Source organism: Lycium ferocissimum, chromosome 4, assembly GCF_029784015.1.
Source record: "Lycium ferocissimum isolate CSIRO_LF1 chromosome 4, AGI_CSIRO_Lferr_CH_V1, whole genome shotgun sequence".
Lineage (NCBI taxonomy): Eukaryota > Viridiplantae > Streptophyta > Magnoliopsida > Solanales > Solanaceae > Lycium > Lycium ferocissimum.
The window spans coordinates 45,066,405-45,081,386 of NC_081345.1; the positions used below are offsets into that span (position 1 = coordinate 45,066,405).

General features: G+C 35.1%; 1 protein-coding gene across 2 annotated transcripts; it reads right to left on the reverse strand.

Moving 5' to 3' along the window:
- Positions 1-2,482: 2,482 nt before the first annotated feature.
- Positions 2,483-13,036, reverse strand: LOC132053251 (uncharacterized). 2 transcript variants are annotated; one of them, XM_059445201.1, is made up of 13 exons: positions 12,735-13,036; positions 10,631-10,743; positions 10,459-10,515; positions 9,847-9,942; positions 9,657-9,727; positions 8,187-8,229; positions 8,014-8,094; positions 7,844-7,903; positions 6,949-6,999; positions 4,745-4,842; positions 4,592-4,640; positions 4,202-4,246; positions 2,483-3,383 (listed from the first exon to the last, which is right to left on the reverse strand). In XM_059445201.1, the coding sequence occupies exons 1-13, from the start codon at positions 13,033-13,035 to the stop codon at positions 2,940-2,942; spliced, it is 1,509 nt and encodes a 502-aa protein (XP_059301184.1). In that variant the 5' UTR covers position 13,036; the 3' UTR covers positions 2,483-2,939. The 2 variants fall into 2 exon arrangements, with proteins under 2 accessions (XP_059301184.1, XP_059301185.1); XM_059445202.1 differs by lacking the exon at positions 12,735-13,036 and adding an exon at positions 11,478-11,554.
- Positions 13,037-14,982: the final 1,946 nt, after the last annotated feature.

Sequence of the window (14,982 nt, forward strand, 5' to 3'; positions counted from 1 at the left end):
AAGCAAAACGGGCGGGTATAATAACTATGACCCGACTCCAAAACTTGCTGGATCGGCTAAGGTAAGCTTTAGGGCCGATAGCCACAGCTAATGCAGCTCCAACAGCTAAGCTGTGAAGGATCCATGCTTTTGATGATGATGATGATGATGAGTTACAGATCGACATATTTGTTTATGTGATTTCACAATTGGGAATTATAGGTGTTATTTCAGAACTTACTTGTAGAGTGCAATATTGCAACTATAAATATGTATCTCTCTTTAGAAAAAAAAAAATACGATAAAGGATCGAATATACCCCTTTACTGGCTAAAGTAGTCAAATATACCACTCCCGCTACAAGTTGGGGCCAAATATACCCCTATCGCTAGTAAAGTTTCAATAATACCTCTTATTTCTAACATATTTCACTTTGGACTGTGGAGTGAGCTAACTTAGGAGAATGCCAAATTTCAATTATTCAATTTTACAAATTCAATAGGTGGATCAGACATATATATCTCTCTACAAAAAAAAAAAAAAAAGTTTATGTATATGTAAGAAGTTACAGCTAATCTGGATCTATTGCCTTTAAATACGTCCAGTTTGACAGCATATTTGTGGTGGCGATCTACTATTTAAGCTTTATATTTCTAAATTTTAAGATTTTTAGCATTAAATTTATTAGTATATTTTAAAAATTATAAGTTCAAACCTATTACGTGTTGCCATTTAAGTAAGCTTTTAATATAAATTTAGCTTTGTGTTGTAAATATTGGGTTCAGATGAACCTGGTGCCTCGATGTTACATCCGCCTCTAATCATCACAATTCAGAGGTGGATGTAGTTAAGTACTTAGGGGTTCTTCCGAAATCAACAGATTTGGCTCAGATCATGTGCGTAATAGAGTTTAACCCCAAAAACTTAAATGGAATGTGATAAAATTTCAAATCGAATTCATAATGTTCAAATCTGGAGTCCATCCCTGTCGAACTTAATTTCATACTGTAGATGGTTTTATCTACTAGTGTTTTAGGGATTTCAAGGATAACCATAAAGGATAACCATAAAGGTTTAATGTAAATTTGCGATTGATCTATTTTAAATTAGTGAAAAGATAACGAATACTTACAACTGGCATATTACTACTATATATAAGAGACAATCAAGGGGCTTTTGTAGTCCTCACAAAAGTTTTCAATAAAATATCAAATTTTTCAATTAATTACTTCTAGGTCCTGATCTTATTTTTTAAAGTTAAATTTATTTTTTGTACTTATGGTCTACTTTTCAAAAGCCGTCAAACATCCTACCGTATTTTTCTTATTTTTTTTTATTTCCTATGCGGTGTCCGGTGTCCGTATTGGAGCCCGATCAATCTGGATTCGTGTCGCGTAGGGCCTATTCGGGAAAAGCGCTCCCTACTAATAAAAGTTCCAAACCCAGGCTCGAACCTAAGACACCTGGTTAAGGAGGAACGGCCACATCCATTGCACTTTATTTTCTTGTTAGTTTCCTCTATTGATCTTATCTATTAACCTAAAAAATAGTCATTTCTTCGCTAGATTCGTGCTTCTTGTTGGTCTCTCATTTTCTCCTTTTTCATTTGTTGTTTATTATAGATTTTTACGTATAGGCATTTATTTTACTTTATATTTATAAAATTTGAGGATTTCTTGAAAACTCTTTTACTTACATATAGGCATTTTTTTACTTTATATTTATAATTTTAACTAGCTCACGTGTGTTTAAAAAGATTATTACAAAAATAATTTTCAGATAGATTTAAAAATTATTAAATGATGCCATATAGTGTTGAAAATGAAGTTAGTGTTATCAGTCAAGATTGAGTTATCTTTAAAATCTCTTATTTGGTTAACTATTATAATTAATCTTTTAAACACAAAATAAGTTTGAAGTAGGGTGGAGTTAGAGTGTCGGCTACAGGTTTGGTCGAATTGGGAAGTTAAAATATTAAAGGAGTGAAATGAAAATTTTGCTTTTAGATATTGAAAATATAGTTATTTGAAATTTAATTGAATTAAATTGTCACACACGGGGAATCTAGTAGGGGAAAAAAGGATACTAATGCTCAACAGTTGAATTGTCAGTTCTACCCCTCGTGTGTTATTCTGTTTTTTGTTTTTTTCTTTTATTCTTATAGTACAACCTTCATGAGCACGTTTGGTATGGCACTTCTTTGAGATTTGTCAAGTTCACTCTTTCGAGAAAAGGAGAAATAAAATAAACAAAGAGCCTCATAGATCAGCTCATCAGTACAAATGAAATCCAAGAAGGATTAGGGGTGAATGATAATTTTCTTTTATCCTTAACCAGAGATTGCAAGCTTAAACTCCAAATATGATTTCGGGTTTGAACCCCGAATATAAAATCGCCTTTATTAAAAAACGCTTTACCCCAATGTAAAATTTCCCTGTGCAAATCTGAGTTTAGGCCCCAATGCAGGTACCGGGGGAAAATGAAAAACACTTCTGGACGCAACTACGTAAAACACTGTATTCATCCACATCTCAAACTACATTTGGCATACACTTTGTTTTAGGAATACATTAACTAGGCAAAATGATCAAATGGCATTTTCAGAAAGTCACTTTATCTTTAAACTAAAATAAAAAGAATAGTGTTACAACTCTGATTTTCTTTCTAAATTACAACAGCAGCTCACTCTTGTCAAAATTGGCATGTTACAACACTGAAGATGATCTTCACTCACTATGAAACCCCACTCCAGTAGCACCTGATACGGAAGCTCACACGTCAATGTTGCCACCATAGAAACTACCTGAAGAACTTTGCCACATAGACATCTCCTGTGATACATCAGTATAATTACGGCAAGGTTCCTCATGATCTGACCATCTGATGTAGGCTAAATATCATGTAGAGGCATCCCCGTAGATGAACTCTTACAACTGTAAATAAATATCATTGCTGCCTTATCACCATCTGTTATGTTTCCAATGCTTCTTCGAACTTTTCTCTTTCCTCGAGGAATTTTCTTCATCTCTGACATTACTACTATGCCCGTTTTCCTTCACCTTCTTAGCAGAATGTTTATCCTTTGACGATTTCCTCTTCTTTCCTGAGGATTGAGCACCACCATCCTCAACAATCCCATTTCCTCGCGGGAGTGCTTCTTCATCGTCATCATTTAATTGCCAGTTACAATAGATCTCCTGCTGGTCACCATACTGCTGCAGTCCCTCCCCAGCGCCTGGAAGCAAGTTGTTAAAAGTCACTTCCCCATTTGAACCCCCTTTCCTTTCCACTAGTACTTCATCTGGTCTAATTATCGTGCCAAGAATACTCTTGTTGGGACCTAGGGCAAATATGGCTTTTGCATTTGTCAATGTCGTGAAAGCCATTGCAAAAGCAGATCTGACCTGCACCAATACAAACAAGAACCTCAGAATGTAGCTCCGGAGGAAGAAAGAGGCAACAGGACCAACTGTGTGTAAACACGTAACAACCAAAATCATGCAGAGCTAGTGTGTTCTTGATTGAAGTCAGTAACAAAACTACTCTATGATCTCCAGTTCTCATACACAAATCTGAGCAAATATCAAAAGGGATCACATCAAAATTAGGATCTGCATTCAATCTAAACTTATTATTCAAACTTTTTTGATAATTGAGAAGAAAGGGTTGCTCAAGTGGTAAGCATCCTCCACCTCCAACCCTAAGGTTACGTGTTCAAGTTGGGAAGGGACCAAAGTGGGGAAGCGACCGGCGACGCACGGTCCAAAACTCAGTCGATAATGAGCCCCCCCCCCCCCCTCTCACCCACAAGTTCTACTTAAATACCAAGCTCTTATCTGCAGCAAGGTCCGAACCCGTGGCGTGTGCCTAACACACACATCACGAGCTGAACTCCAACCAGTAGACCAAAGCCCAGGGGCCAAACTTATGTTTCAAACTTGGGTGCTTGGAATCACAAAGCGTATCAAGAACAGCTAAGATAAACCTACATGATAATACATGCTGCTTGACAACAAGCTGCCTCTAAAATACCCCATGTTCATGACAAGGGAACATGCAAAATTCACAATCAGTGAAACTCATATACATTGCTAGACAAAGCAGCTTCTTATATCACCTAACGAAAGTTAAGCAGTATTATTGACGTGCAATGCCTCGAGTATGATTTTGATGAAAATGGATAAAAGAAAATGAGCAGAATCTGAAATCATGTGGAATTCACCTGAAAATAATTGAAGGAGCTCTTTCCTATGTCATTTTCTGGTGTCTGCAATCACAAGAAAAAAACTAGTTTAATACTTTGTTTATAATGTATACAACAAAGGCACTCAATTACTATTTACTAAGTATAAGGTTCACCCAACATATAACTGAACAAAAAGGAAAGGGACATAATCCTTCTCTTCATTGCTCCATAAGAAGATAAGACCAACCGAAATAACTGACACCATAGTCAAGCTTAAAAATAAAATTAACTAGAATAACTAAATTAAATATAATTAGGAAAAGAAAGAATGCAAGAACAGAGACAACAATGTTGGCTCATGGATGTTCTTTGTGATATCCAAACAGAAACTAGGGAAATATTAACAGCTCAGATATAAGAGGTAACCTGTGGATCCTCAATGGAAATAAGCGATTGCTTTCCTTTAATTGAGAACCTGAAGACAAAAAGAAGGCAACAAAGTAAAGTTACCCAACAGATATATTTATGCAACTCAAAGTAAAACACAGATATAACTTAGTATATATGAAAATTTCATACCCTTTGCTACTCTTCAGGAAGAAGGTACCTTCTCCATTACAAGATACACCAACATCTGATGTATTTAATTTGCGTCCATAAATATCAAAGAAATTAACCTAAATCAAAACATATGAGCAAATGTTTTCAACTTAGCCTGAATAATATGAACCTGTAGGGCGATTTTGCAATAGAAAGTCCCAATATGCTGAAACAACAGAAATAAGGGACTGGAGAAGGAATGAAAGCAGACAGAGATAGCAGGTGAGGAGGAACTATAAAAGGTAGTCGCTCAGCTTAAGAATTATTTCTGGAATCAAAGATTAAAAAGGAAAGAAGTAGGCACGGGACAGAAGCAAGACGAAATGCACAACCTGCAGTGCACTGCACAAAACCTAAAACTTTCCTTTCTCTTAATTGCTTCTGGGAAGAGGAAACTTCCTTCAAAAACCTTTTAAGTGACAAGAACTATACATCCTAGACCGATAATAATTAGAGCTGTATAGTCTTTCTCCTATAAATATAAGTGTTAAGGCTTTGGTTTTATAAACTTCCTATTGTTCCCAAAATTTTGCCTTTTGGCTTTGATCTTTTTCAAAGACCTCTAGGAATCTGCTTGAACAACCCATTAAAAACTTATTTCTTAGTTCTCCCAGACAAACTAAGATTAGATATGAGTCGAGGTAAAATTTTATCCCCCCGCACTCGCCAGCATTAGTTGGTAGTAGGGTCAAAATAATCTTCTCACCAATGGCAATAATTGCAGCAAAAATTTGAAGAGACCAAAAGAAATTAATAGCAAGTCACAACTTCTAGTAAAGCATAAAACAGATTGAGGTCCAAGGTAATTAGGATATATCATAAAGTAATCTGGAACAAAGGTTCTTTTTAGAAGAGCAAAAAGACCGTTGGGATTCTGGACTATCTATGATGTTCTTGAGGCAAAGATAAAACAGTCAGTTTGGATCTCTATCAATCCTCTTCGGTAGTCTTCAAGAACAACACAATTTCTTGATGATTTTGAGATTGATATAATAGGTGAGTAAAACTATCCTTGGAATTTCTGAGAGACAGCTGAGAAGCAAGGTCAATAAGGCAGTCGTTGTAGAACATGACAACCGTGAACTATCACATTGGAAGTTTGGAACTTTAAAGGAGGAGATTTCTGTATTAGCAAGGAACATATAAAGCTAACATTTTTGAACATGGTTTAGAAGTTCAGCACATCAAGTATTGTTATTATTACTCTCCTAGTATCTTATTCTTCGGTTTTAGTATTACCTGTTATTTCCTTTGCTTCAGTTATTGTATTATTTGTTGTTGCTATTATTCTCTTCTTCAAGTTGCTATTATTCCCTTCTTCATTGTTTTCATGGATGGATTGGCTTTTGCTTTTCGCGGATGACACTACGATCGTATTTGTTTTACATACTTGATTTTTGATATGATTTACTTGAGCCGAGGGTCTTGGAAACACCCTCTCTACCTTCACAAGGTAGGGGATAAGGAGGTGAGTACTATGTGACAAGAAGGTGCCACCACCCAAGTCCAAAGTGGTGGTTAGGACCGACTATGTTGTATGCCGAACCCACTCTCGTGATGATTTCACTAGGTATGTTTTTGTTGTTTTTTTTTTTTTCGGGACAAGGTGGAGTGGCCTCGGTGGAAGACAAGATGCGGGAAGCGAGGGCATGTGAAGAGGAGAGACACGGATGCCCCGGTGCGGAGCGGTACCGGCATTGGAACCCGACTATATCCGGATTCGCATGCGATAGGAGGGTTTGGAGGACCCGTTAGGGTAGAGGCTAGTAGATAGTCTCGTTATCCTTCCTTATTAGGGCCCTATTATCATTCGATTATCTATTTTTATCCGGGGTTAAGCGTCCCTAGTCCCTACCAAGGATTTTTCCATACCCAGGGTGTTTAGAAGTTCATCACACGAATACTCTCAAACAGGTGCTATGGCTTTGTATTTATACACATTAGAGAAACTTTGCCTTAGGCTTTCATCTTTCCTAGAAAGAAGTTTGTTTGTTAAAACCATCCCCTTTAAGGATTTTTCTCTTTTGCCCGTCAAAGAAACTAAAGCTTTGATTCTTTTACCCCGTTTCCCCACCTGCAGCTTGACCATTCTCTTCAAAGACAAGAACATTGTTGGGTCATTTTAGGTACAGCATTATATTCTTTGAAAATTTTCAAGGGATACAAGTTTGAAGAAGACGTACCAAAAGAATTCCCAAATTCTGTTCCGCAGAAGCTTGTCCACTTCGATGATTCTGGCAAACGAATTACATAGCATAGACCAAATAATCAAAACATGGTAAAACACACAAAAAAAAAAACATTGGTGATAACTACTACTACATGACAATTAGCACATCACAACAATTCTCCACAGGGAGGAGGAACTAAAATATAAAGTATCAAAGAGTGGTATGCTCAAAAGACTCATTCTTTCTTCTTTTTTCAAGGTGATTTCACTAAAACTCTTTTAAAGTAGTTAATACAAAAGTGATGAACAATAGAAATTTGGTAAACCAAAAAAAGAAATCTAGACTTTCCAGATGGATTTAGTATCAAATGCAAAGGTGTAGGAATCAGAACAGACATCCGCAGTACCTCAAATCTCCATTTCCTTCCCATCTCAACCTATGTCTAATAGAAGACACAATTAAGTTTTTCAAACCTTAATGTCATACCAACAGCGGAAAAGGTCAATTCTACTTGATGAAATTAAAGATAACATGCTCGAGTTGTCTCATTTCAGAAACTTGCTTTAATCCATTCTCTTCAAATCACAGATAGAAATTCCACCTTTCTTTCATGTGAAAACAGAGCGGCAGTAATATCCTGCCACATGCATTTGGCAAGTGAAAAGCAGGGGTTGGCATAGTTGAGAAAAGATATAGGGCCAGTGAAACATAAAGTGTAACAGAAACAAGAGGGCCTTTTCTGCTTGAGAATTTTAGACCAAGGTGAAACTAATATTCGACTTAGTCACGCCACAATTTCACTCGACTATCTACTTGTGAGACCATAAGTCCAATGATTCAACATAAATTTATGACCAGTCGCAATTTACCATTCACACTACTAGAACATGTGATTAAGTTGATTCACCTGCAGCATTGCTATGAGCATTACAAGCAGTGCATAAGAACCAATCCCACCAGTATAAACCTGCAATATAAGAAGATTATGAATCAAAGCAGAAAAGATTGAACCTTATCATCAGCAAGCAACCTTAACATGCTTTTTACGCATTATATCAGAAGATATTAATGTTTTACCTCATTTAACTCTCTCTGTTGCAAGAACACTTTCAATATCAAGCATAATGGACGCAGAGGAGGCCAGCTAGACATAGCATCCTATAGAAAATGCAAAAACAATATGATCAGACATAGTTAGTTTCTACATCAGTAGATTTTCACTGTTCAGCGAGTGGAACATCGGCACAAACCTTAATAAATTCAGCAGCTTTGGGTCCATTTTCCACATCAAAGCTGTGGCCACAAAACAGGAAATTAGTAATATACAGTAAACTAAATAATTTGCATGTTACAGCAAGAGATATGAAGACATCTTTTTTCAATGAAGTAATTATCATTAATGAAGGCATCCAGAAGATGCATAATTACAAATAATAAACAAAATGTTAGCTCCAGAACAATATCTATGCTAGAATCAGGGAGCTAACGAAGTCCAAAAAATTGTCAACACTGTTTACAGGAGAATGAAAATGCCAACTAAACAATCTAGCTAAGCATTGACTGATCTCACTGTCCAGGAATGAATCTCCTTGTCTTATTTAACATCTGAGATTATAAAAAAAAAAAAAATCAAGTTGGAGCAATGAAGTAGAAGCCAAAAGAGGCCAAAACCGAGAGAGAAAAACCAAACCAAACCAAATTCAAATTGACGATTAATTTGCCTACCTAATCAAATTAATACAAAACCGAAATGACTCACAGAGTGCATACCCTGCTTCTCTCACCACCATCATCTCACCATCTCAAAAATTTGTGCCAAAATTGCCAATTACAAACTCCTGACACCTAGGCATACAGTCATATTGCAGGATAGGGAGGGAGGGCTGCATAGGTTAGGTAAATTCTAGTCTTTTAATCAGACATGCTCTTTACTCAATATCAGACTTAGTCATTTGTGTTCAAAAGGTTAGCAGTCTTGTTTGCATAGCAAATATTTGGATAAACTTGAAGCTGCTATAAAACAATGAGGTATATCAAAGCTATTTCCAGTTACCAACGGTGAGGAACGGGTCGTCATAAGTTTTTTCTCTAACTTCCAAAGAAGTGCAGAAGGAGAGAGTTTGATTAACCCTCCATTTGACATTGTTGGCTTGTTAAGATAAGGACTAAAGTCTAAACTAAGATGGACAAATTGCTCAAATGCACCAAGTGAGAAACTCAAAAAAAACACAAGGAAAAAGATTAGCCCAAAACACAAAAATGAATTGCATAATTTTTTTTTTTGAGAAACAAAAAAAAAAAATGAATTACATAATTAAACCTGCGGAATTATTTTCCATTAGATAATGAACTGAAACCAAGTCTGGAGAAGCTGAAAAGCAAAACTCAACCTCTCCTTATCCAGTGACCACCAAGTAGGGGCAAGACAATTTGCAGTTTTTGTCTTTGTTTTTGATAAGTTAAGTTTTATTAAGAAACAGTACCAAGAAAGTACTGCAGCAAAATACAAGGGCAAGACAATTTGCAATAAGAGACTAAATGGAACAAGTTCTAGCTAATGCAAAACATAGTTTTCTTAGCTATGATTTCGGGATAAAGACAAGACAAATAAACATCAGAAATAAGAAACTATCTTCAACAAACTCACAATATAGTCCGAATCTCATTAAAATAATGCATAATCAAATCTCATGTCGGTCATTAAAAAAAAAGAATCGAACCTTATGTCAAATGAAATGCCACTTTTCTTCTCCACAAATTTGATTATTGGTACACGAGCCTTTGAAATCACCTAATTTGGTAAAGTACATGAAAACTCCAGATTGTGAGATTTCTTTGCAGAAACCTATGGTTAGAGGCAAGAAAACAAAAGAAAATGTTCCTCATTGATCACAGGGTCACGTAATGAACCTGTATCTTCTTTGCAACTCCTTTTTGTGAAAGAGCTCTGGAAAGAGCTTGTAACCCAATTTGAGGACTTCTAATATCTGACCCTAAAATCACCAGCTGTATTTCAAAGAGTAGCTCATCACTTCTATTGTAATCTCAACCATGTTTGCAAATACCACAATCAACCAACAAATCATATATGTAAAAAGATCTATCATCACAGACAAAGAAAGTCTACAGTCTTAAAAACATTTATAACAAGCAACTTGTTTTCTTATAAAAAAACACATGCTCTTTAGTTGGGTACAGCAGCCTTTACAGGTAACTTCACAGAATAAGTGATCAAATACAGGATTGTCCAGCTTAGCATGACGTTTTTTGTTGCATGTCATGTAGGATTTGAGAACCCAGCTACTTCAGTATCGAGGGGTAGCTGTTGTTGCTGCCGGTTTTTATTTTTTTTTTATTTTTTATGAATACGGTATTGAATGGTCGTTGACTAGTAGTTATTTCAAGCAAGGATTTAAATTTAGCCCAACTTTTGCCAGAAGTTACAGCACTTCAGCGAAAAATATATTGTTACCAAGAAAAAAAATCTGAAATTTACTTGAAAAATAAGCAGAGTAGGCTTACATCAACATCACTAGTAGGGAGATAAAGTCCTGTCTTGAATGATCCGAAGACCTCTGGCTGGAAAAAATAATTAAAAGGAACTTTAACACAGTGAAACAATGTGCTTCTGTACATCACAAATATAATGTACTATATAAGGATGGGATGGGAATGGAAAAGTCTGAGCACAGACCTTACAGTTGGGCCAGATATATCTGATAACATCAAAAACACATTCTATTGCTTCATTACGAGATGCTTGTTCCTCCGGTGTCGGTGATAAAAACTCACAAAAATCTATTATCTCTGCAAATATCTCGCACAGCATGTTTAAGAAAATTTAGCTGCAAAGCTTTTAGGTCAAAAATATGAACTCTAAATATGCGCACACACAAACACGCATGTGTGTGTGTTTACGGTACAGGCATACATACATAATCCACACACATAGCAAATTTAGTCGCACTGTTTCTCAGAAGAAGAATAGTACACATGCATGCATATACAACTCTGTGTCCGTGCAAGCTTAATCATTCTAAGAATTTATCTATTAGTTGAAGCTTGGTTAGAGATCAATCACAACCAGAAGAAAGATCAAGGCTTAATACATAGGTAGCCCTTTAAACTTTCTAGGATATTCTGTTTAGACACTCGAACTAAGCTCTGTTTCAATTGAACACCTCAACTCCTAATAACGTGTTTCAATTAGACACTTATGGTTCAAAATTTGGAGAACCAAAAAGTTGCATGTGTTTCCATTCGTCTATTAGGTAGTTAAGTTAAATCACACAAAATATATCTATCTCCTTTAATTATACACATTTGGTTAAATTAACTACCTAATAGACAGAATGAAAACACACACAAAAAAAAATCCCATAATTTGAATAGAAAGTGTCTAATTGAAACATTTTATTAGGAGTTGAGGTGTTCAATTGGAACAAAACTCAGTTTGAGTATCTAAATGGATAACAAGTTTAAGGGGCTGACAATGTATAAAGGAAAACAGAAAACAGAATACAAAAACAACGTCGTTCTACCTTTGTGAAGCTGGAGCATAGGACTCTTAAACCGATAATTAGAACGAAACTAATTGCCTAAATATGCACACACACAAACATACACATTGTGTGTTTACAGTACAGACATACGTACATAATTCCACACACACAGCCAATTTACAGCAAATTTAGTTGCACTGCTTCTCACAAGAATAATATTATACGTGCATTAGATGTACATATAAACAAACACATATTTAATGGAAATTAACCTTCGTGTTTGTGTTAACAGTACAGGCATACATACATACATACAAATTTAGCTTCACTTCTTATCAGAATAACAATATTATAAATGCATACATATACACAAACATATCAATTCTTCGAAACTATCTTTCAGTTGATGCTTGATTAGAGATCAAGCAGACCCAAAAGAAGGGAAATTTTCACAAGTATACAGCTTTTGAAAATTATTACACCACGTAGCCTAATTAATATACAATATTATACCTAGGGGGAAAGCATTATACATAATGTATCAACCTTGTTTAAAAGTGTATAACAGTGTATAAAAGGTGTTTATACATAAATATGGGCTAAACAGGTTAACAAACTCAAAATATAGGCTAAACCAGGTAACAAACTCAAAATATTGTATAATGTTGTATACCCAGGGGAAAGCATTATACATAATGTATCAACCTTGTTTAAAAGTGTATAACGATGTATAAAAGGTGTTTATACATAAATATTGGCTAAACAGGGTAACAAGCTCAAAATATAGGCTAAACCAGGTAACAAACTCAAAATATTGTATAATGTTGTATACCCAGGGGGAAAGCATTATACATAATGTATCAACCTTGTTTAAAAGTGTATAACAGTGTATAAAAGGTGTTTATACATAAATATTGGCTAAACAGGGTAACAAGCTCAAAATATAGGCTAAACCAGGTAACAAACTCAAAATATTGTATAATGTTGTATACCCAGGGGAAAGCATTATACATAATGTATCAACCTTGTTTAAAAGTGTATAACAGTGTATAAAAGGTGTTTATACATAAATATTGGCTAAACAGGGTAACAAACTCAAAATATAGGCTAAACCAGGTAACAAACTCAAAATATTGTATAATGTTGTATACCGAGGGGAAAGCATTATACATAATGTATCAACCTTGTATAAAAGGTGTTTATACACAAATAGGGGCTAAACCGGGTAATAAACTCAAAATAGGGGCTAAACCGGAAAACAAACTCAAAATATAGGCTACGTGGCGTAAATATTACCTTTGTGAAGCTGAAGCATAGGACTTTTAAACCTACAATTAGCACGAAACCAATTGCCTTCAAGTCCTTTAACCGTTAACGGAGTAGTAACAGCTGGCACCGGCGTTAAAACGGAACTGTTATCCACGTCAGCACCGTCACTGTTAAGGTCGAGTGAGAAATAATCAGGTGCGGCGGTTTCAGGTGAAGGACAGTGGAGTGTTGATTGAGAGATTTCGTTACGGAATACGATGTACGGTTCATGTTCGTTGGGGGAGAGAGGGGTTAGAGTATCGTATAAAATCCCCTCAGCTGCTGCCATTGTTACTCACAATGTCACGGTCGTGGAATTAACTTGGACCGTTTTAAGTTGACGGGTAGACTAGAAACCCTGGATCCAATTGGGGTTTTTTTTTTTTTTTTTTGGGAAAAGTGGAAAAATATCCGAACTATTTAAAATAGGTCAAATTTATCGTCCATTACACTTTTACCTTAAAAATACTCTTGTAGTTATGTGTATTTGTTAAATCACAATGTCAAAATGAATAGTCTCTATATATATAGGACCGTTTTAAGTTGACGGTTACTTATAAGTTGTTTTTGGGCTTTTTTTTTTTTTTTTTTTTTTTTTTTTTTTTTTTTTTGGGAATAAAATAAGCCGAAAAAAAAATAGGTCAAACTTATCTTAACTTATCTAAAGGCTTAAAAATAAAATGTGTTTTTGTTCAAAAATACCCTTAAAATCCCAACTTTTTTTTTTTTTTCTATATTTTAAGCCCATCCAAACGATTATGTTTATCGATTCTAAATAACACAGACAATTTATTATATTTTGTAGAGGGTCGCAGTTACGTTTTTTGCTCAAAAATACCCTCCAACTATTCGAATAGCTTAAAAATACTTTTCCTACTAACTGTTGCTGCAAAATAAAGAAAAATAATCCGTTTTTACCCTTGACCAATTTGAAATGGGGGAGTTTTGCTCTCCATGTAAAATTTGGGATAAGTGCGCTTACTTGTAATGTATTTTAAATTGCAACTTTTATATAATGTTGATAGAGAAATTTCATTACGGAATACAATTCATGTTCGTCGGTGGTGGTGATGGTGGTGGTGGAGAGAGGGGTGAGAGTTTCGTACATAATGCTGCCCTCAACTTCCATCGGTACTACTGAATTGATACAATGTGGGTTACAGTGTCACGGTTGAGGAATTAAATCGAATCCTTTTAAGTGGCTATTTTTGACAAAAGTTGACAGCTAGACTACAAAAGGCTGGATCCAATTGGGCTTTTGGTTTTTTTTTTTTTTTTTTCAGTCGAAAAAGGACCAAAAATATATCCCTAACTATTTAAAATAGGTCAGATTTATACTCCGTTATATTTTTGTCTCAATAATACCCGTTAAATTGTTGGCTCAAGAATATTCTGTAACTATCCGAATAACGCAAAAATACTCTGCCTACTAACGGATGCTACAAAATAAGGAAAAATGAACCGCTTTTACCCATCAATTATTTTACCCTCCGTGAGGTATTAATTTGGACCGTTTTAAGTGGGTAGTTTTGATACCGTCGAAAAGTTGGGTAGATTAGAAACCCTGATCCAGTTTAGGGCTTTACTTTTATTTTTTATTTTTTTTGTTTCCCTCTTATACCAATTTGAAGTCCTTATCAGTTCAGATTCACGTCGTGTGTAAGGAGTTGTTTGGCAGAGTGTATAAGCTCAATAGAGTATATTAGTAATGTTGGTATTATAAAAATATAATTTGCTTAATTCATTCAAATTATAACAGCAAAACTAACTCATAAAAGTTGACGGGTAGGCCAATATTTAACTCGATATTCAATATTAGCTCTGAGGCCCTACTAATTCAGATTTTTGTTGATTAAGGTAGATATTAATCCATAAAAATAAATTCACAAAACTCATCCAAGTTTAATCGAACTAATAACCCATTCATTTATTAACACAACTTATTTGAACTCCTAAATTTTAGTTCGTCGAAAACCTGGACAAGCTATATATGTCGCTCGAATTGACCCCTGTAAAACTTGGTTAATATGTTTTCTTTATTCGATATCTTGTATATTACCATAGAAGAAAAAATATTAGGTAATTAACAAAATTATAAGAGAAAAATCAAACGAAAAAAAAAAAATTGATAAGAGTTGGAGGGTCGGACTATGACCCTCGGCCTAAGTAACATTCAGGCACGTAATGATCCGCCCATTTATTAACTCGCACATAAAAAATTTTGATAAGAGTTGGA

Excerpts from the sequence above, each read along its gene's own strand:
- LOC132053251 (XM_059445201.1), bottom strand. The coding sequence starts at position 13,035 with ATGGCAGCAGCTGAGGGGATTTTATACGATACTCTAACCCCTCTCTCC. Across the intron at positions 8,095-8,186 it reads AAGCTGCTGAATTTATTAAG|GATGCTATGTCTAGCTGGCC; the intron begins GTTTGTGCCGAT and ends CATTTTCTATAG. Across the intron at positions 4,247-4,591 it reads TTTCCATTGAGGATCCACAG|ACACCAGAAAATGACATAGG; the intron begins GTTACCTCTTAT and ends TTGTGATTGCAG.